The following is a 20,468-nucleotide window of genomic DNA, read 5'->3' as shown; positions in this document are numbered from 1 at the left end:
TACATCCACTTAGGTTTGAGTCATTAAAACTCCATTTTCAACCACTCCACAAATTTCTTGTTAACAAACTATAGTTTTGGCAAGTCAATTAGGACATCTACTTTGTGCATGACACAAGTACATTTTCCAACTATTGTTTACAGACAGATTATTTCACGTATAATTCACTGTATCACAATTCCAGTGGGTGAGAAGATTACATACACTAAGTTGACTGTGCCTTAAACAGCTTGGAAATGTCCAGAAAATTATGTCATGGCTTTAGAAGCTTCTGATAGGCTAATTGAAGTACTTTGAGTCAATTGGAGGTGTATCTATGGATGTATTACAATGCCTACCTTCAAACGCAGTGCCTCTTTCCTTGACATCATGGGAAAATCCAAAGAAATCAGCCAAGACCTCAGAAAAAGTATTGTAGACCTCCACAAGTCTGGTTCATCCTTGGGAGCAATTTCCAAATGCCTGAAGGTACCACGTTCATCTGTACAAACAACAGTATGCAAGTATAAACACCATGGGACCACGCAGCCGTCATATCGCTCAGGAAGGAGACGCGTTCTGTCTCCTAGAGATGAAATTAGTTTGGTGTGAGAAGTGCAAAACAATCCCAGAACAACGCAAAGGACCTTGTGAAGATGCTGGAGGAAACAGGTACAAAGTATCCAAATCCACAGTAAAACGTGTCCTTTATCGACATAACCTGCAAGGAAGAAGACACTGCTCCAAAACCGCCATAAAAAAGTCAGACTACTGTTTGCAACTGCACATGGGGACAAAGATCGTACTTTTTGGAGAAATGTCCTCTGGTTTGATGAAACCAAAATGGAACTGTTTGGCCATAATGACCATCGTTATGTTTGGAGGAAAAATGGGGAGGCTCGCAAACCGAAGATCCCAACCGTGAAGGACCGGGGTGGCAGCATCATGTTGTGGGGGTGCTTTGCTGCGGGAGGGACTGGTGCACTTCACAAAATAGATGGCATCATGAGGTATGACAATTATGTGGATATATTGAAGCAACATCTCAAGACATCAGTCAGGAAGTTAAATGACCCCAAGCATACTTCCAAAGTTGTGGCAAAATGGCTTAAGTTCAACAAAGTCAAGGTATTCGAGTGGCCATCACAAAGCCCTGATGTCAGGGTTTTCCTGTGATGAAGTAGAGTAGGACCAAAACGCAGCGTGGTTATATTGACTCATGTTTAATAAAAAACGAATAAACATGAACACTACAAAACAATAAACGTGGAAAACCAAAAACAGCCCTATCTGGTGCAAAACACAGAGACATGAACAATCACCCACAAAACCCAACACAAAACAGGCTACCTAAATATGGTTCCCAATCAGAGACAATGACTAACACCTGCCTCTGATTGAGAACCATATCAGGCCAAACATAGAAATAGACAAACCAGACACACAACATAGAATGCCCACCCAGCTCACGTCCTGACCAACACTAAAACAAGGAAAACACATACGAAGGGTTGGACAGAACGTGACAGAACCCCCACCCCAAGGTGCGGACTCCGAACGCACAACCTAAACCTATAGGGGAGGGTCTGGGTGGGCATCTCTCCGCGGTGGCAGCTCTGGTGCTGGACGTGGACCCCACTCCATAATTGTCTTAGTCCACCTCCTTAGTGTCCTTTGAGTGGCGACCCTCGCCGCTAACCTTGGCCTAGGATACCTAACAATGGGCCCCACTGGACTGAGGTAGCTCGGGACCGAGGGGAAGCTCGGGACCGAGGGGAAGCTCGGGACCGAGGGGAAGCTCGGGACCGAGGGGAAGCTCAGGCAGGTTGATGGATCTACCAGATCCTGGCTGGCTGGTGGTTCCTGGCAGACTGGCGGATCCTGGCTGAATTGCCGGATCTAACTGATCCTGGCTGAATGGCAGATCCTGGCCGACTGGCGGATCCTGGCCGACTCCTGGCGGATCCTGGCCGATCCCGGCCGACTGGCCCGGCCGACTGATCCTGGCTGGCGGATCTGGCGGATCCTGGCTGGCGGATCCGGCACTGGCGGATCCTGGCTGACTGGCGGATCCCGGCACACTGGCAGTTCTGGCGGAACCTGGCTGACTGGCGGATCCTGGCTGACTGGCGGATCCTGGCTGACTGGCGGATCCTGGCAGACTGGCGGATCCTGGCACTGGCGGATCCTGGCAGACTGGCGGCACTGACTGGCGGATCGGACTGGCGCTGGGACTGACTGGCGGTTCTGGCGGATCCTGGCTGACTGGCGGATCTGGCGACTGGCGGATCCTGGCAGACTGGCGGATCCTGGCAGATCCTGGCGCTGGGCAGACTGGCGGATCCTGACTGGCGGCGCTGGGCAGACTGGCGGGCGGATCTGGCTGACTGGCGCTGGGCAGACTGGCGGTCCTGGCAGACTGGCGGCACTGCGGCGCTGGGCAGACTGGCGGTACTTGCGGCGCTGGGCAGACTGGCGGCACTGGGCAGACTGGCGCGGCGCTGGGCAGACTGGTAGCTCAGACGGCGCTGGGCAGACTGGGCAGACTGGCGGCACTGGGGGTGCTGGACAGACTGGTAGCTCAGCCTGCGCAGGGCAGACGGGTAGCTCAGACGGTGCTGGGCAGACTGGCGGCACTGGCGGCGCTGGACTGAGGAGCACTGGTGCCTCTGGAATGAGGGGCTCTGGCGCCTCTGGCATGAGGGGCGGTAGCTCTGACAGCGCCGGACAGGGGGGAGGCTCTGGCTGCGTTGGAGAGGAGGAAGGCTCCGGCAGCGCTGGACAGGCGGGACGCACTGTAGGTCTGATGCGTGGTGCTGGCACTGGTATGCCTTGCATACTATGCCAAACCAACAGCTTTCTTTCTACTCTGTCCAATACATCCTCCACACTCTCAGACTCAGCACTCTGCTTCGCCGACAGCTCCAATTCCATCCATGGCTCTGCCCAGGGTCCTTTTCCGTCAAGGATCTCCTCCCAAGTCCATTTATCCAAATAGTACAGCATCTCCCACTGCTGCTGCTGCTCCTGTTGCTGCTGCCTCTGTTCCTTCTCCTGCTGCTGCTTTTGCCGTTGCCTGTTACCATGCCGCTTGGTCCTTGGTTGGTGGGTGATTCTGTCAGGGTTTTCCTGTGGTGAAGTAGAGGAGGACCAAAACGCAGCGTGGTTATATTGACTCATGTTTAATAAAAAACGGATAAACATGAACACTACAAAACAATAAACGTGGAAAACCAAAAACAGCCCTATCTGGTGCAAAACACAGAGACAGGAACAATCACCCACAAAACAGGCTACCTAAATATGGTTCCCAATCAGAGACAATGACTAACACCTGCCTCTGATTGAGAACCATATCAGGCCAAACATAGAAATAGACAAACCAGACACACAACATAGAATGCCCACCCAGCTCACGTCCTGACCAACACTAAAACAAGGAAAACACATACGAACGATGGACAGAACGTGACACCTGACCTCAGTCCCATAGAAAATGAGTGGGCACAACTGAAAAAGTGTGTACGAGCAAGGAGGCCTACAAACCTGATTCAGTTACACCAGGAGGAATGGGCCAAAATTCACCCAACTTATTGTGGGAAGCTTGTGGAAGGCTACCTTAAACGTTTGACCAAAGTTAAACAATTTAAAGGCAGTGCTACCAAATACGAATTGAGTGTATGTAAACTTCTGACCCACTGGGAATGTGATGAAATAAATGAAAACTGAAAGAAATCATTATCTCCACTATTATTCTGACATTTCACTTTCTTATAATAAAGTGGTGAACCTTATCTGACCTAAAAGAGAGTATTTTTACTCGGATTAAATGTCAGGAATTGTGAAAATCTGAGTTTAACTGAGTTTAAATTTGGCTAAGGTGTATGTAAACTTCCAACTTCAACTGTAAATACAGTAGTAAATGTTTCTTGTTAAATCCTACCATGAGGTCTTAGCAATGTGAAACTGTTTTTATTTTCTGATGTGGTGACCATTTCTTTGCAGAAGGTGCATCTCTCTTATACCAGTCATAAACATTAGTTACGTTACTCCCATTGGTAATTATAACTATAATATTTGCTGATACATTAGTTAAATCAAGGACACCTACATATATTAGGTCATTCTCAAACTATACCATATCATTTAAATCTGTTTGACATGGTGGCTCCATGAGCGATCCCTACAGCCCTACAGGACCAGAGAAGGAGAAACGTGCTTAGCTTGCTAATTAACAATATTATATATTATTAATATTATATATATTAACATCTCATTATATTATATGACACATTAATATTGTGTTCCTCTGGTTTGTCCTCAGGCATAATCCGGACAGCCCTGGGGCCTGGAGAGATGGACCGGGAGAAGCGGGAACACTACCAGGTAGTGATTGAGGCCAAGGACATGGCGGGCCAGAGGGGCGGCTTAACCGGGACCACCACGGTCAATATCACCCTGACAGACGTCAACGACAACCCTCCGCGCTTCTCCCAGAGTGAGTACTGAGTACAGTGACTGGTATTATACTGGTGCTTGAAGTAGTAATTCGTAATGGCATTCATAGTAGTCCTAGTGGTAGTGTCAATGAGTGACATGTTGGTAACACGAATCAGTTTTTTAACCGTGTCATTGTGCTGTGTGTATGAGTGGCGTCAGCACTCATACACTCATACAGTTCGGCTAGTGCCTTGCTGAACTCGGCTAGCCGAACCAAACCAGTGTGCTTGCATACTCACTTAAAAGACGTTTGCTTGAAAAACGAGAAAAAAGCGTCAATAGTACTGTTTGTCCATTTTGAGACGCCGTAGCCAGTATACGCTTCCTCAAAATAGAAGGAATTAATCTAAGATAACTCAAGGAATCTAGCATTCATTTGGACACTTTTGAAGAGTAGTTCTTAGTTGCTCAATTTTACATCTGACTAAGATGTTTGGTATTTTTCCATTTAAAAAATAAATAAATACATTTTGGAGTAAAAATGCGCTTAACAAGTCACATAATAATTGCATGGACTCATTCTATGTGCAATAATGGTGTTTAACATGTTTTTGGAATGACTACCAAAACTCTGTACCCCGCACATTCAATTATCTGTAAAGTCCCTCAGTCAAGCAGTGAATTTCAAGCACAGAGTCAGCCACAAAGACCAGGGAGGTTTTCCAGTGCCTCACAAAGAAGGGCAGCTGTTGGTAACAAAAAAAGGAGACATTGAATATACCTTTGAGCTTGATGAAGTTCTTAATTACACTTTGGATGGTGTATCAATACACCCAGTCACTACAAAGATACAGGCGTCCTTCCTAACTCAGTTGCAGGAGAGGAACGAAAATGCTCAGGGATTTCACCATGAGGCCAATGGTGACTTTATAACAGTTGCAGAGTTTAATAGCTGTGATAAGAGAACATTGAGGATGGATCAACAACATTCTAGTTACTTCACAAGACTAACCCAAAGTCACCTTTCAGCAGGACAATAACCTAATGTGCAAGGCAAAATATACACTGGAGTTACATACCAAGACGACATTGAATGTTCTTGAGTGGCGTAGTTACAGTTTTGACTTAAATCGGATTGAAAATCTACAGTGCATTCTGAAAGTATTCAGACTCCTTGACTTTTGCCACATTTAGTTACCTTACAGCCTTATTATACATTAGATTTTTTTTTCCTCTTCAATCTACACACAATACCCCATAATGACAAAGCAAAAACAGGTTTTTCAAAATGTTTTCAAATGTATTACAAATAAAACTGAAATATCACATTGGTATAAGTATTCAAACCCTTTACTCAGTACTTTGTTGAAGCCCCTTTGGTAGCGATTACAGCCTTGAGTCCTCTTGGGTATGACACTACAAGCTTGGCAACCTGTAATTGGAGAGTTTCTCCCATTCTTCTCTGCAGATCTTCTCAGGCTCTGTCTGGTTGGATGGTGAGTGTCCCAGCACAGCTATTTTCAGGTCTCTCCAGAGATGTTCGATCAAGTTAAAGTCCGGGCTCTGGCTGATCCACTCAAGGACATTCAACAACTTGGCTGTGTGCTTAGGGTTGTTGTCCTGTTGGAAGGGGAACCTTCACCCCAGTCTGAGGTCCTGAGTGCTCTGGAGCAGGCATCTCATCAAGGATCATTGTGTACTCTTCTCCTTTCACCTTTCTCTCAATCCTGACTAGACTCCCAGTCACTGCAGCTGAAAAAATCCCCACAGCATGTTTCTGCCACCACCATGCTTCATCGTAGGGATGGTGCCAGGTTTCCTCCAGGCATGACGCTTGGCATTCAGGCCAAAGAGTTCAATCTTGGTTTCATCAGACCAGAAAATCTTGTTTCTCCTGGTCAGAGTCCTTTAGGTCCTATTTTGGAAAACTCCAAGCGGGCTGTCATGTGCCTTTTACTGAGGAGTGGCTTCCTTCTGGCCACTCTAACATAAAAGCCTGATTGGTGGAGTGCTGCAGAGATGGTTGTCCTTCTGGAAGATTCTCCCATCTCTACAGAGGAACTCTAGTGCTCTGTCAGAGTGACCATTGGGTTCTTGGTCACTTCCCTGACCATGGCCCTTCTCCCCAGATTGCTCAGTTTGGCTGGACAGCAAACTCTAAGAAGACAGGTGTGTGCCTTTTCAAATAATGTCATATCAATTGAAATGATCATCTCAAGGATGATCAATGGAAACAGGATGCACCTGAGCTCAATTTTGAGTCTCATGGCAAAGGTTCTGAATACTTATTTAAATAAGGTATTTCTGTTTCTTAATGTTAAACCCTGCTTTGTCGTTATGTGGTATTGTGTGTAGATTGATGAGGGGAATTTAAAAAAAAAATCTAATTTAGAATAAGGCTATAACGTAACAAAATGTGGAAAAAAATAAAGAATTCTGAATATTTTCCGAATGGACTATACGGAAAGACTTGAAAATGGCTGTCTAGCAATAATCAACAACCACCTTGACAGAGCTTGAATAATTTAAAAAAGAATAATGGGCAAATATTATACAATGCATGTTTGCAACGCTCTTAGAGACTTACCCAGAAAAATACCCAATTGTAAACGCTGCCAAAGGTGATTCTAACATGTATTGACCCAGTGGGTTAAATACTTTTCTAATCCATTTTTTAAAATATTTTCCATTAATATTTGACTTCCAATCATTTTTTACTTTGATTTTACAGAGTATTTTGTGTAGATCGTTGACAAACTAATGACAATTAAATCAAATTCAATCCCACTTTGTAACTCAACAAAATGTGGGGAAAAATCAAGGGTGTGAATAGTTTCTTAAGGCAAATGTGTTAGTGCCAGAAACATAGATGTGTGAATGAGGACCTGGCACAGTAAACCACTCCATGCCAGAGGAAGACCAACAATCTCTTCTGTTTTTGACAAGCTTATGCAATTCTATCTCATGGTTCTAGGCCATTCTGGTTCTGTTTCGTTAACACACTTTTCTTCTTCTCGCCAACATAATTACGGAGGCAATTGGTTTTGAGTGGTGTGAAATCGCGGCGAATGTTGCCGATATTCCAATATGAAGTTCTGTTGATCTCAGGTTCATACAGAACATTCTGGATTTACATGTGTGTCTGTTTATGTTCATGTTCCAGGCATATATCAGTTCAGCGTTGCAGAATCCATGAAAGCTGGAACTCCTGTTGGCAGAATCAAAGCAGTGGATAAAGACCTTGGGAAGAATGCAGAGATGTTCTACAACGTTGTCGGCGGGGACGGCTTGGACATGTTCGATGTCATCACAGACAAAGACTCACAGGAAGGCATCATTACTGTTGGAAAGGTAACAGCCGTTACTCCTGTAAATTACATCTACTGTATAGTCACCCATAACTAGTGCATGCTTTGTTAGACCTGAGGTCATCAGACCATCAGAAACTCTATTACTGTATCTCTTATTGTATGATAAGTACATACTTCAAAACATAACCGTACTGCATCAGTGCAGAATATGACTCCCCTACCATGTTCTATTGTCACTGTATCCCTGTCCTTGCAGCCGTTGGACTATGAAAAGACCCGATCCTACACACTGGAGATCCAGGTACAGAACACGCAGACCTTGGACACTCGTTTCCTAGGGTACCTACCCACCAAGGACATGGCAACAGTCAGGATTGGTATAGAGGATGTGGATGAGCCTCCTCTGTTTGAGAGAGCCAGCTACGTGATGGAGGTGAAGGAGGATGCAGCCGTGGGTACTGCAGTAGGGTCTGTCAGGGCCATGGACCCGGATGGATACAACAGCCCAGTCAGGTTAGTTAGAGCACTGCTTTGCTTTCCCTCTAGCCCGCCCACTCATTTCTACCTACCACCCACAGGTAATGGAGAGATTGGTTATAGTCATTTGTATCATGGGTTATTTGATGGATGTTAAAGGTTATGTTACAGTAGTTTTGAAACTGTAGAGTGATTAGAGTTGGATAGGTCATCTCATTCATTTGGGAGTCTAGAAGAAGTCGTGTTCATATTAAGCAAAGCACAAGGTGTGTATTCTGCACCATCTCCACACATACCTTTTTTAGTGAGTTCTTCTCAATGTCCAAAGTCCCTTGATTTCCACTCCTCATGGAAATACACTGAAAGGGCATCTAGTATGAACAAATAACAGGATCATTGCATAATCTGCTGGATGATGAAACTGTTAGGGCTGGTCTGGTCGGTGCCACTGTTCAGAGCTGTTCCCTCTCCAGTACAGGTATTAAAATAGAGTGATGTAAGTCCCACAGTCTGTTTAGGGCAGATCCTCCGGGCGTGCAGTATTCAGAATCAACTGCTGTTATCATACAGAGAGGGCAGAGAATGAGTGGACTGAGAAAGTTTTCAACTTATTGAGTGAAAAGGGGGTGTCAAATACAGTAGGAGATGTTGGTGAGTGGTAGAAAATAGAAGTGTATTGTTTTAAAAGCCTGTAGTAAACCCTCTGAAATGTTTCACAAACCTCCATGCTTTCAATCATTGTCTTACATTTTGTGTATCTATCGTATAGGTACTCCATTGATCGTCGCACAGATCTGGACCGGCTTTTTAACGTGCATTCTGGGAATGGGTCCGTATTCATCACAAGACCTCTCGACCGAGAAGAAGCTGCCTGGCACAACATTTCTGTTATCGCAACGGAGTTCAGTAAGTCTTTCACAGCTTTATCAGGCACATGAATTCACAATACAAAACTATTCTAAAAAGGCTATGGAGTTCAATTATTATATTCTGCCCTGTTTTGAAACATTAAAAAAACAAATCATATAATTATTTATTACAGTTATTATTCATAATAGCTTTTTATGTGTATGTTTGCTTTACAGACAAACCTCTGCAGACCAGCCGGGGGCCTGTTTATATCCGTCTTCTAGATGTCAACGACAACGCACCAACATTTGCCTCTTTCTACGAGACGTTTGTTTGTGAAAAGACCAAGGCTGGACAGGTACGGAACACAGATCCTCCACTTAGGTCCCATGATAGATAGTGTTTGACATGAATTAATGATTCTCATTGCTATAATTACTCTATATCATTGTGACATCTAGAGGTTCTACAATAGGCTATATGCCCAAGAATACCACAAATGACGATAAAGCATTGTGATGAGTGCTGCATTCCTCTGGGGAAGTGATTGGTCTCCAGGGTCTACTTTCTGTGGCAGCTGATGAGATGATCTGTCATGGCAGGTGACAGTAGCTGTCACACATCAAGGACATGTTTCAATAGGTGCCCACCACATGTCTATTCCTCTACTCCTTCTCCTTTTATCCCTCCTTCATCCCTCTGTCATTATTCATAATTCATTCAGAGGCCCATCCTTGGTTCTTCTGTGTTTGTGTTTGCTGCCCTCCTGTTTACCATGCAATGTCCCATGAGAGAAGTCAATACAATCATCTACAATGGATCTTCCAAAATGGTTATTTATTTTTGTCATTAATTAAATAAACATACCAATCTGTTATGTCTATATGCGTGGTCTCTAGCCTACAATTTTCGTCAATATCGCCAGCCTGGAAAACCAAAGAATACCTTCCTATATGAATTGCTATCTGATATTTTGTTTATCCTGTAAACAGAAGATCCAGACGGTGAGTGCGGTGGATGCAGATGACCCTGCAGGTGGACACAAGTTCTTCTTCAGTCTGGCTACGGAGGGAGCTTACAGAGGCAACTTCACAGTCAGAGACAATGGAGGTGAGTACTGTACTGTAGGATCTCTTTGGGTCTCTATCATACACAGTCAACACCTGATATTATGTTTGGGTGTCTATCATACACAGTCAACACCTGATATTATGTTTGGGTGTCTATCATACACAGTCAACACCTGATATTATGTTTGGGTGTCTATCATACACAGTCAACACCTGATATTATGTTTGGGTGTCTATCACACACGGTCAACACCTGATATTATGTTTGGGTGTCTATCACACACAGTCAACACCTGATATTATGTTTGGGTGTCTATCATACACAGGTCAACACCTGATATTATGTTTGGGTGTCTATCATACACAGTCAACACCTGATATTATGTTTGGGTGTCTATCATACACGGTCAACACCTGATATTATGTTTGGGTGTCACCTGATATTATGTTTGGGTGTCTATCATACACAGTCAACACCTGATATTATGTTTGGGTGTCTATCACACAGTCAACACCTGATATTATGTTTGGGTGTCTATCATACACAGTCAACACCTGATATTATGTTTGGGTGTCTATCACACACAGTCAACACCTGATCAACAGTCAAAACCTGATATTATGTTTGGGTGTCTATCACACACAGTCAACACCTGATATTATGTTTGGGTGTCTATCATACACAGTCAACACCTGATATTATGTTTGGGTGTCTATCACACACAGTCAACACCTGATATTATGTTTGGGTGTCTATCATACACAGTCAACACCTGATTATTTATATTTTTTATACTATTTATATTTCCTTTTAAATGTTTTATCTTATCTTTCACTCCGCATTGTTGGAAATGGACCTGTAAGTAATTATTTCACTGTTAGTCTACACCTGTGGTCATACGAAGCATGTGACAAATACAATTTGATTTGACATTATAGTAAATATGTTATAATGCCTAATTGCATACATGATTATGGCACCTTATGGTTATTCCAATGAATCCAATGAACCAGGCTGGAAGGCAATTCTGCAGTCTATGTGCAATCCGTCACCCTTCATAGCCATATAATACACTATAATGTGGCTGTTACATCAGTCTTAACATGTGTGTTAAATGTATGTTGTTTCCCTCTAGATAACACAGCTGGCGTCCTAACCCGGCGCTCCAGCTACAGCCGACTGCACAAGAGCCTCTACCTGGTTCCTGTGGTGATCACAGACGGGGACTTCCCCATGCAGAGCAGCACAGGGACGCTGACGGTGCGCGTGTGCACCTGCGACCGCGAGGGCAACATGGAGCTATGCAACGCCGAGGCCCAGACCAGCTCAGCTGGACTCAGCACCGGGGCCCTGGTGGCTATCCTGCTTTGTGTTATTATCCTCCTCAGTGAGTATAGCTGTCTGTTTGTCTGTCTGGCTCTGACCATCTCCAGCTCCAGTTTAGTCATTCACATTAATGTACAGTATGTAAAATATCTCTCTTTAATAAGAAATTCCACAGGTTCTAGTGTAGTTGCTATATTTTAGAAGTTCAATTTGACCCTCCTGTATATCACCTGAATGTGTACACGTACGAGTACGCACACACACACAGGCACCTCTAAGAATGCCCTAAATTCCCGTCTATTTCATTCTTGGCTGTGTACGGCAAACGTGTTATTCATGGAGGATCACAACAAGTCCAATGGGATTCAGATTGTAGACAGGATAGTAGACAGGCAGTACAAATAACCCCTGATACACCAGGTGTTACTTTAATGAAAAATAATATTATGCGATTACCCCAATATATTACTTCAGCACCATTAAATACATATAATGGAAAGGTATTTATTAAACGTGGCACCATTTCCTGGTTATCTATAAGTTTCTAGTTGCAATCTCATTGGGATGTTAAAATTCAAAAATGTTTCAGCATCTCAACTGCAGTTGTTTCTAAATTGTTACTGCGCTATTGTACTGGGCTGCAGGAAGCAGCCCGTGTTCTAATGCAGTGTTCACTGCAGCATGAGCAGCGAGATAAGATTAAATCAACCAGCCCTGAACAGCACACCTCTTGCTAACGCTGCCTCGCTCTCTCTCTCCATCTCTCTGTGTCTCTCTCTCTCTGTCTATCTCTGTCACTCTCTCCCTATCTGTCTCTATCTCCGTCGCTCTCTACCTTCCTCCCTCTCTCTGTCGCTCTCTCCCTCTGTTTCTCAGTGATCATAGTTCTGTTTGCGGCACTGAAGAAGCAGAAGAAAAAGGAGCCTCTGATCATCTCTAAAGAGGACGTGCGAGACAACGTCGTCAGCTACAACGACGAGGGGGGCGGAGAGGAGGACACCCAAGCCTTCGACATCGGGGCTCTGCGTAACCCCGAAGCCATCGAGGAGAGCAAGCAGAGGCGGGACATCATCCCCTCGGACACGCTGTACCCCCCTCTCAGACAGACAGTCATTCCATCGCGGGACAACGCCGATGTCCGGGACTTCATAAACCAAAGGGTGCAGGATAACGACAATAACCCCACCGCCCCCCCTTATGACTCTCTGGCCACATATGCCTACGAGGGAACCGGTTCTGTGGCTGAGTCTCTCAGCTCCCTGGGGTCAGCTTCCTCTGAAGGGGACCAGGACTACAACTACCTCAGTGACTGGGGGCCCCGCTTCAGGAAACTGGCTGACATGTACGGGGCTGAGGACAGCGACTGTGACTCCTAACACACTACCTGACCTGTTTCTGGGGCCGGAGCTAGGAGGATGAACTATGAACAATAACTGACTGTAATCTCTCTTCTCAAAAAATGAGGACAAATGTTGCAGCCCGAGTTTTTTACAAAGTGCCCTTTTATTTCTTCCAACGCAACTATAGGCCATAGCTCTTTCTGATGGCCAGACCAGATAGAGACTGTGCAACTGTGTGGAATCTTTTTTTAAACTATTTTAGTGCAAGGCCAACTTTTCCAGTGAAGGTGAACTTCAGTTAATGATCCTGAGTTCAATGTCAAAATAAACAATAAATATATACATTTATTTTTATTTTCTGGTTACATCTGTATCTATATGCTGCATTGGAAGGGATTACACATTTCTCTGAATAATTCTGTGTATTCTTGAGAGATCTCATCTAGTTTCTCTGTACTGTTACTGAAGTGCAGTATGTTGTACTTTGTATATTTGAGTGTTTTAGTGAATTTGAACTTTGCTTTTCCAGGAACAAGGAACTGGAATTGAACATCTCTTTAGGTAATTCTTCGTACTTTACTTTAAAATGGCCAAATACTTTACATGGCAGGAAAGCCCAGGACCAAAATAAAACATTTCTTCATGAATGTTTATGGAACTTGGGCAGCCACTCTGTACTTACTCCATTCCCCTATCAAGCCTTCTGATGCACAGAAAGTTCACTATTCCAATTAGACGTTGTTTGTTTATTTCGCCAATCATTTATTATGTGATCCGTCCATTTTTTGGAACTGTATCCAAGAGTAACTCTCTGAAGACACGCTTTGATACAAGGACTGTATGTGTGTATCTCTGCACATGATGATGAATGAAGAAATGGATGGAGATGAGGTTTGATGCTCTAAGATTTACAGCGAATTTCAGCAACATCTGACAACATCGACATAATCCATCACAAATCAATAATGGTCATATTAGACATGTTTATGGGCGCAGCGATATATACACATACTGTATGTCTTACTTGCATAAATTCTGCACAGAAAGCCTACAAGGTGAATGAGCATAGCACCAGAGAAGGAGATTGGCTGAGAAAAACAGACATTTTAACTCTTCGTGTTAATAGTACAGCTTATATTTTACAGAGAGAAAGCATTTACATGAAGAATTACCTAACATCCTTGAAAAGAACCAAAACTATAGAAAGCATCTGAAGTAAATATTTCATTCGGCGATGTGTTTTGCTAATTGTTCTGTTCTCTCTCTGACAACATTGGATGATAATGCTTTTCACTCTCTGAACTCATATCATACTTAGTAGCTAAGCGAACATAAGCAATCACTCCAAAACAACTTCATCATTAGAGAAGTTGAGACGGGATCCAAAGGATCAATTTACAACTGATCTGCGCTTCGACTTTGAAAGTGTTTGTGGATAATGATGTGTTGGGTATTTGGGCACATCATTCTGATTTGACATCAAACTTTTCTCTGTAAAATTGTTTGACTAAATAATGGTATATACTGTGGTTGAAACTGTGCTTTGTGGCAGTGATTTGAGAGCATAGCTGATGTTCATGATGTACTACTTTACTTTTTATGTTGTGATTTTCTTTGTACCAAATATATATATAGGACACATGCTGAATTAATATTGTTGAAACACAAGCATCCAACCAATATCGCTGTTTTTGATGTCTTTTGGAGTTGTACAACTAAATGTGGACACGACAGGCTACAGTACATGTCATACTATGATGTATTAACAATTGTCAAATTTTACCATAATAAACTTTTCCAGTAAACCACAAAATAAATGCTCATCGAATTACATTAAAAGTGAAATCCAGCAACTCTTGGAGGACAGTGGAAGTTCATTAAAAAACTGCTTCTGGTCCTCCAAGACCTGCTGAATATCTTCATTGTAGTTTGCTCCTCAACTCATGCAACTTGGTTGGAGAGCGAGGTAGTCACAGTGTTCCTCACCCATTGCATCTAATTTAATCAACTCAGCTACAATACTACTGTACCATCACACAAACTGGTCACTGACATCTTTCTCAGGCTGGCTACATTTCAGTACCAATAGCCTACTTTACTGTACGCATGTCACATGACTCACTCTGGTTCTCCCCCAGCATTACCTAATTAGTATAATCTGTGATTGAGATCTGGAGATCTCTCAGGACTGGAAACCTGATTAAGAGAGAGGGTATTCATTTCTAAGTTGATATTGGTTTAGCAGATCAGATGTTAGGCAGATGGTGACATTTAAGACAATGCCTTTGCTAATTGACTCGTACCAGGCCTCTCTCTCCCCATCTGTAAGCATGTGTGCTAGCATCTCATCTGATGGTGGTGGCTAAGTTTGCCTCATACAATCGTAGATGAGCAGCCAATGCTGAAAATGGTACCTGTGGAAGTTAGCCACCTAGTTTCATTGTTGAAAACATCCCAAGGGATTAAAGGATACTTGTATTCAACCTAGAACCTCATATTAACATTTAGCCTAGCTGCTCATGTTTTAATCATTGTTGTTTGTGGTCATTCATTTGGTTTTTCACAAAAATGACAGAACAGTTGGAGATGGCATCAGCAATTCTACGAAGAAGCCAACCATTGTCATCATACATGTTGTGTGATGTTTTAATGGACATGTTTTAAACCCCCTTCCCTACAAATTCATAGAAGCTCCAGGCAATTGCAACACCTGCCAGGAACTAAAAGGAGAGAGAGACTCACATGAGTTTCCACCAGCTAAATACCATGCAACACAATGAGCTGTCCAAAAGTACATCAACTCTTGCCAACATATCCCATCAGCAGCAGCATGAGTGCTAAGAGACGTAACTCTCCAGGCCAGACCAGCTTCCATTAGGCCTAGACATTTCTTCTCTGTTAATATTTAATGAGACTGTCATGTGAGGCTGAACAGCCCTCCCTCTCTCTCATGCCTGATTTGTGACCAGAATGCATTTAATCTTACTGGCATTATAGCTCTATACCTCTTTTTTTATGGAGAGAATCACCTTGGCTACATTGTTTTTATTTCAACGACTAGATATCTATAGATGCAATTAATGCCATATTCTTATTTGGGGACAAAATATTTGTCTATTATTAAGGAAGTCTCAAGGTATTGCTCGGCTGTCGTAGAGTACCTCATGACAAGCTGTAGACCACACTATATACCAAGAGAGTGTTCATCTATTTTTTTTTATATTTCTCCTAGTGGCCGGGAACTTAAATGCAGGCAAATCTAAATCTGTTTTACCTCATTTCTACCAGCATGTTGCACACGTGACATGCTGGTAGAAATGAGAGAGGAAAAGGAAAAAAACTCTAGACCACCTTCATTCCACACACAGAGACACATACAAAGCTCTCCCTCGCCCTCCATTTGGCAAATCTGACCATGATTCTATCCTCTTGATTCCTGCTTATAGACAAAAACAAAAGTTATTTCTTACTTTAGTACCCCAGGTCATCTTAGGTTTCATTACATACAGTCGAGAAGAACTACTGAATATAAGAGCAGCGTCAACTCACCATCAGTACGACCAAGAATGTGACTTTCGCGAAGCGGATCCTGCGTTCTGCCTTTCACCCAGGACAACGGAATGGATCCCAGCCGGCGACCCAAAAAAACGACTTCGTAAAAGAGGGAAACGAAGCGGTCTTCTGGTCAGACTCCGGAGACGGGCACATCATGCACCACTCCCCAGTATACTTCTCGCCAATGTCCAGTCTCTTGACAACAAGGTTGATGAAATCCGAGCAAGGGTAGCATTCCAGAGGGACATCAGAGACTGTAACGTTCTTTGCTTCACGGAAACATGGCTCACTGGAGAGACGCTATCGGAGTCGGTGCAGCCAGCTGGTTTCTCCACGCATCGCGCCGACAGAAACAAACATCTTTCTGGTAAGAAGAGGGGCGGGGGCGTATGCCTTATGGCTAACGAGACGTGGTGTGGCCACAACGATATACAGGAACTCAAGTCTTTCTGTTCACCTGATTTAGAATTCCTCACAATCAAATAAGTCCTTCTGTTCACCTGATTTAGAATTCCTCACAATCAAATAAGTCCTTCTGTTCACCTGATTTATAATTCCTCACAATCAAATGTCGACCGCATTATCTACCAAGGGAATTCTCTTCGATTATAATCACAGCCGTATATATTCCCCCCCAAGCAGACACATCGATGGCTCTGAACAAACTTTATTTGACTCTTTGCAAACTGGAATCCACACATCCTGAGGCTGCATTCATTGTAGCTGGGGATTTTAACAAGGCTAATCTGAAAACAAGACTCCCTAAATTGTATCAGCATATCGATTGCGCAACCAGGGCTGGCAAAACCTTGGATCATTGCTATTCTAACTTCCGCGACGCATATAAGGCCCTGCCCCGCCCTCCTTTCGGAAAAGCTAACCACGAATCCATTGTGTTGATCCCTGCCTACAGACAGAAACTAAAACAAGAAGCTCCCACGCTGAGGTCTGTCCAACGCTGGTCCGACCAATCTGATTCCACCCTCCAAGACTGCTTCCATCACGTGGACTGGGATATGTTTCGTATTGCGTCAGACAACAACATTGACGAATACGCTGATTCGGTGTGCGAGTTCAGTAGAACGTGCGTTGAAGATGTCGTTCCCATAGCAACGATTAAAACATTCCCCAACCAGAAACCGTGAACCACTGCTTTTAATCATGGCAAGTTGACCGGAAACATGACCGAATACAAACAGTGTAGCTATTCCCTCCGCAAGGCAATCAAACAAGCTAAGCGTCAGTATAGAGACAAAGTAGAATCTCAATTCAACGGCTCAGACACAAGAGGTATGTGGCAGGGTCTACAGTCAATCACGGATTACAAAAAGAAAACCAGCCCCGTCACGGACCAGGATGTCTTGCTCCCAGGCAGACTAAATAACTTTTATGCCCGCTTTGAGGACAATACAATGCCACTGACACGGCCTGCAACCAAAACATGCGGCCTCTTCTTCACTGCAGCCGAGGTGAGGAAAACATTTAAACGTGTTAACCCTCGCAAGGCTGCAGGCCCAGACGGCATCCAAAGGCCGCGCCCTCAGAGCATGCGCAGACCAGCTGTGTTTACGGACATATTCAATCAATCCCTATCCCAGTCTGCTGTTCCCACATGCTTCAAGAGGGCCACCATTGTTCCTGTTCCCAAGAAAGCTAAGGTAACTGAGCTAAACGACTACCGCCCTGTAGCACTCACTTCCAACATCATGAAGTGCTTTGAGAGACTAGTCAAGGACCATATCACCTCCACCCTACCTGACACCCTAGACCCACTCCAATTTGCTTACCGCCCAAATAGGTCCACAGACGATGCAATCTCAACCACACTGCACACTGCCCTAACCCATCTGGACAAGAGGAATACCTATGTGAGAATGTTGTTCATCGACTACAGCTCGGCATTCAACACCATAGTACCCTCCAAGCTTGTCATCAAGTTCGAGACCCTGGGTCTCGACCCCGCCCTGTGCAACTGGGTACTGGACTTCCTGACAGCCGCCCCCAGGTGGTGAGGGTAGGCAACAACATCTCCACCCCGCTGATCCTCATCACTGGGGCCCCACAAGGGTGCGTTCTGAGCCCTCTCCTGTACTCCCTGTTCACCCACGACTGCGTGGCCACGCACGCCTCCAACTCAATCATCAAGTTTGCGGACGACACAACAGTGGTAGGCTTCATTACCAACAACGACGAGACGGCCTACAGGGAGGAGGTGAGGGCCCTCGGAGTGTGGTGTCAGGAAAATAACCTCACACTCAACGTCAACAAAACTAAGGAGATGATTGTGGACTTCAGGAAACAGCAGAGGGAACACCCCCCTATCCACATCGATGTAACAGTAGTGGAGAGGGAAGCAAGTTTTAAGTTCCTCGGCATACACATCACAGACAAACTGAATTGGTCCACCCACACAGACAGCATCGTGAAGAAGGCGCAGCAGCGCCTCTTCAACCTCAGGAGGCTGAAGAAATTTGGCTTGTCACCAAAAGCACTCACAAACTTCTACAGATGCACAATCGAGAGCATCCTGGCGGGCTGTATCACCGCCTGGTACGGCAACTGCTCCGCCCACAACTGTAAGGCTCTCCAGAGGGTAGTGAGGTCTGCACAACGCATCACCGTAGGCAAACTACCTGCCCTCCAGGACACCTACACCACCCGATGTTACAGGAAGGCCATAAAGATCATCAAGGACAACAACCACCCGAGCCACTGCCTGTTCACCCCGCTATCATCCAGAAGGCGAGGTCAGTACAGGTGCATCAAAGCTGGGACCGAGAGACTGAAAAACAGCTTCTATCTCAAGGCAATCAGACTGTTAAACATCATTTACATTACATTTAAGTCATTTAGCAGACGCTCTTATCCAGAGCGACTTACAAATTGGTGCATTCACCTTATGACATCCAGTGGAACAGTCACTTTACAATAGTGCATCTAAATCTTAAAGGTGGGGGGGGGGTGAGAAGGATTACTTTATCCTATCCTAGGTATTCCTTAAAGAGGTGGGGTTTCAGGTGTCTCCGGAAGGTGGTGATTGACTCCGCTGTCCTGGCGTCGTGAGGGAGTTTGTTCCACCATTGGGGGGCCAGAGCAGCGAACAGTTTTGACTGGGCTGAGCGGGAACTGTACTTCCTCAGTGGTAGGGAGGCGAGCAGGCCAGAGGTGGATGAACGCAGTGCCCTTGTTTGGGTGTAGGGCCTGATCAGAGCCTGGAGGTACTGAGGTGCCGTTCCCCTCACAGCTCCGTAGGCAAGCACCATGGTCTTGTAGCGGATGCGAGCTTCAACTGGAAGCCAGTGGAGAGAGCGGAGGAGCGGGGTGACGTGAGAGAACTTGGGAAGGTTGAACACCAGACGGGCTGCGGCGTTCTGGATGAGTTGTAGGGGTTTAATGGCACAGGCAGGGAGCCCAGCCAACAGCGAGTTGCAGTAGTCCAGACGGGAGATGACAAGTGCCTGGATTAGGACCTGCGCCGCTTCCTGTGTGAGGCAGGGTCGTACTCTGCGGATGTTGTAGAGCATGAACCTACAGGAACGGGCCACCGCCTTGATGTTAGTTGAGAACGACAGGGTGTTGTCCAGGATCCACCACTAACATTGAGTGGCTGCTGCCAACACACTGACTCAACTCCAGCCACTTTAATAATGGGAATTGATGGGAAATGATGTCAAATATATCACTAGCCACTTTAAACAATGCTACCTAATATACTGTAATGTTTACATACCCTACATTATTCATCTCATATGTATACGTATATACTGTACTCTATATCATCTACTGCGTCTTTAATATAATAATAATAATATATGCCATGTAATAGATGTATCACTAGCCACTTTAACTATGCCACTTTGTTTACATACTCATCTCATATGTATATACTGTACTCGATAACATCTACTGTAGCTTGCCTATGCCGCTCTGTACCATCACTCATTCATATATTTTTATGTACATATTCTTTATCCCCCTACACTTGTGTATAAGACAGTAGTTTTGGAATTGTTAGTTAGATTACTTTTTGGTTATTACTGCATTGTCGGAACTAGAAGCACAAGCATTTCGCTACACTCGCATTAAGACTTGATTAGTTTAGTGTTAGCTAGCTACATAG

At 44.4% G+C, this 20,468-nt stretch overlaps 1 protein-coding gene across 3 annotated transcripts in view; it reads left to right on the top strand.

Annotated features, from left to right (window-relative positions):
• The window catches only part of cdh6 (cadherin 6), a 36,965-nt gene extending 23,224 nt beyond the window's left edge, over positions 1 to 13,741 (top strand). For all 3 annotated transcript variants that reach the window (XM_046322151.1, XM_046322150.1, XM_046322152.1), the window contains 8 exons: positions 4,304 to 4,477; positions 7,583 to 7,770; positions 7,987 to 8,243; positions 8,977 to 9,113; positions 9,293 to 9,414; positions 10,049 to 10,166; positions 11,263 to 11,514; positions 12,330 to 13,741. In XM_046322151.1, the coding sequence (XP_046178107.1) occupies positions 4,304 to 4,477; positions 7,583 to 7,770; positions 7,987 to 8,243; positions 8,977 to 9,113; positions 9,293 to 9,414; positions 10,049 to 10,166; positions 11,263 to 11,514; positions 12,330 to 12,829 (1,748 nt within the window). In that variant the 3' untranslated portion in view covers positions 12,830 to 13,741. The remainder of the gene's footprint in view (positions 1 to 4,303; positions 4,478 to 7,582; positions 7,771 to 7,986; positions 8,244 to 8,976; positions 9,114 to 9,292; positions 9,415 to 10,048; positions 10,167 to 11,262; positions 11,515 to 12,329) is intronic.
• The last annotated feature ends 6,727 nt before the right edge of the window (positions 13,742 to 20,468 follow it).

Source organism: Oncorhynchus gorbuscha, linkage group LG22, assembly GCF_021184085.1.
Source record: "Oncorhynchus gorbuscha isolate QuinsamMale2020 ecotype Even-year linkage group LG22, OgorEven_v1.0, whole genome shotgun sequence".
Taxonomy (NCBI): domain Eukaryota; kingdom Metazoa; phylum Chordata; class Actinopteri; order Salmoniformes; family Salmonidae; genus Oncorhynchus; species Oncorhynchus gorbuscha.
The sequence above is the reverse complement of the archived record's forward strand: the minus strand, read 5'-3'. Positions and strand labels throughout refer to the sequence as shown.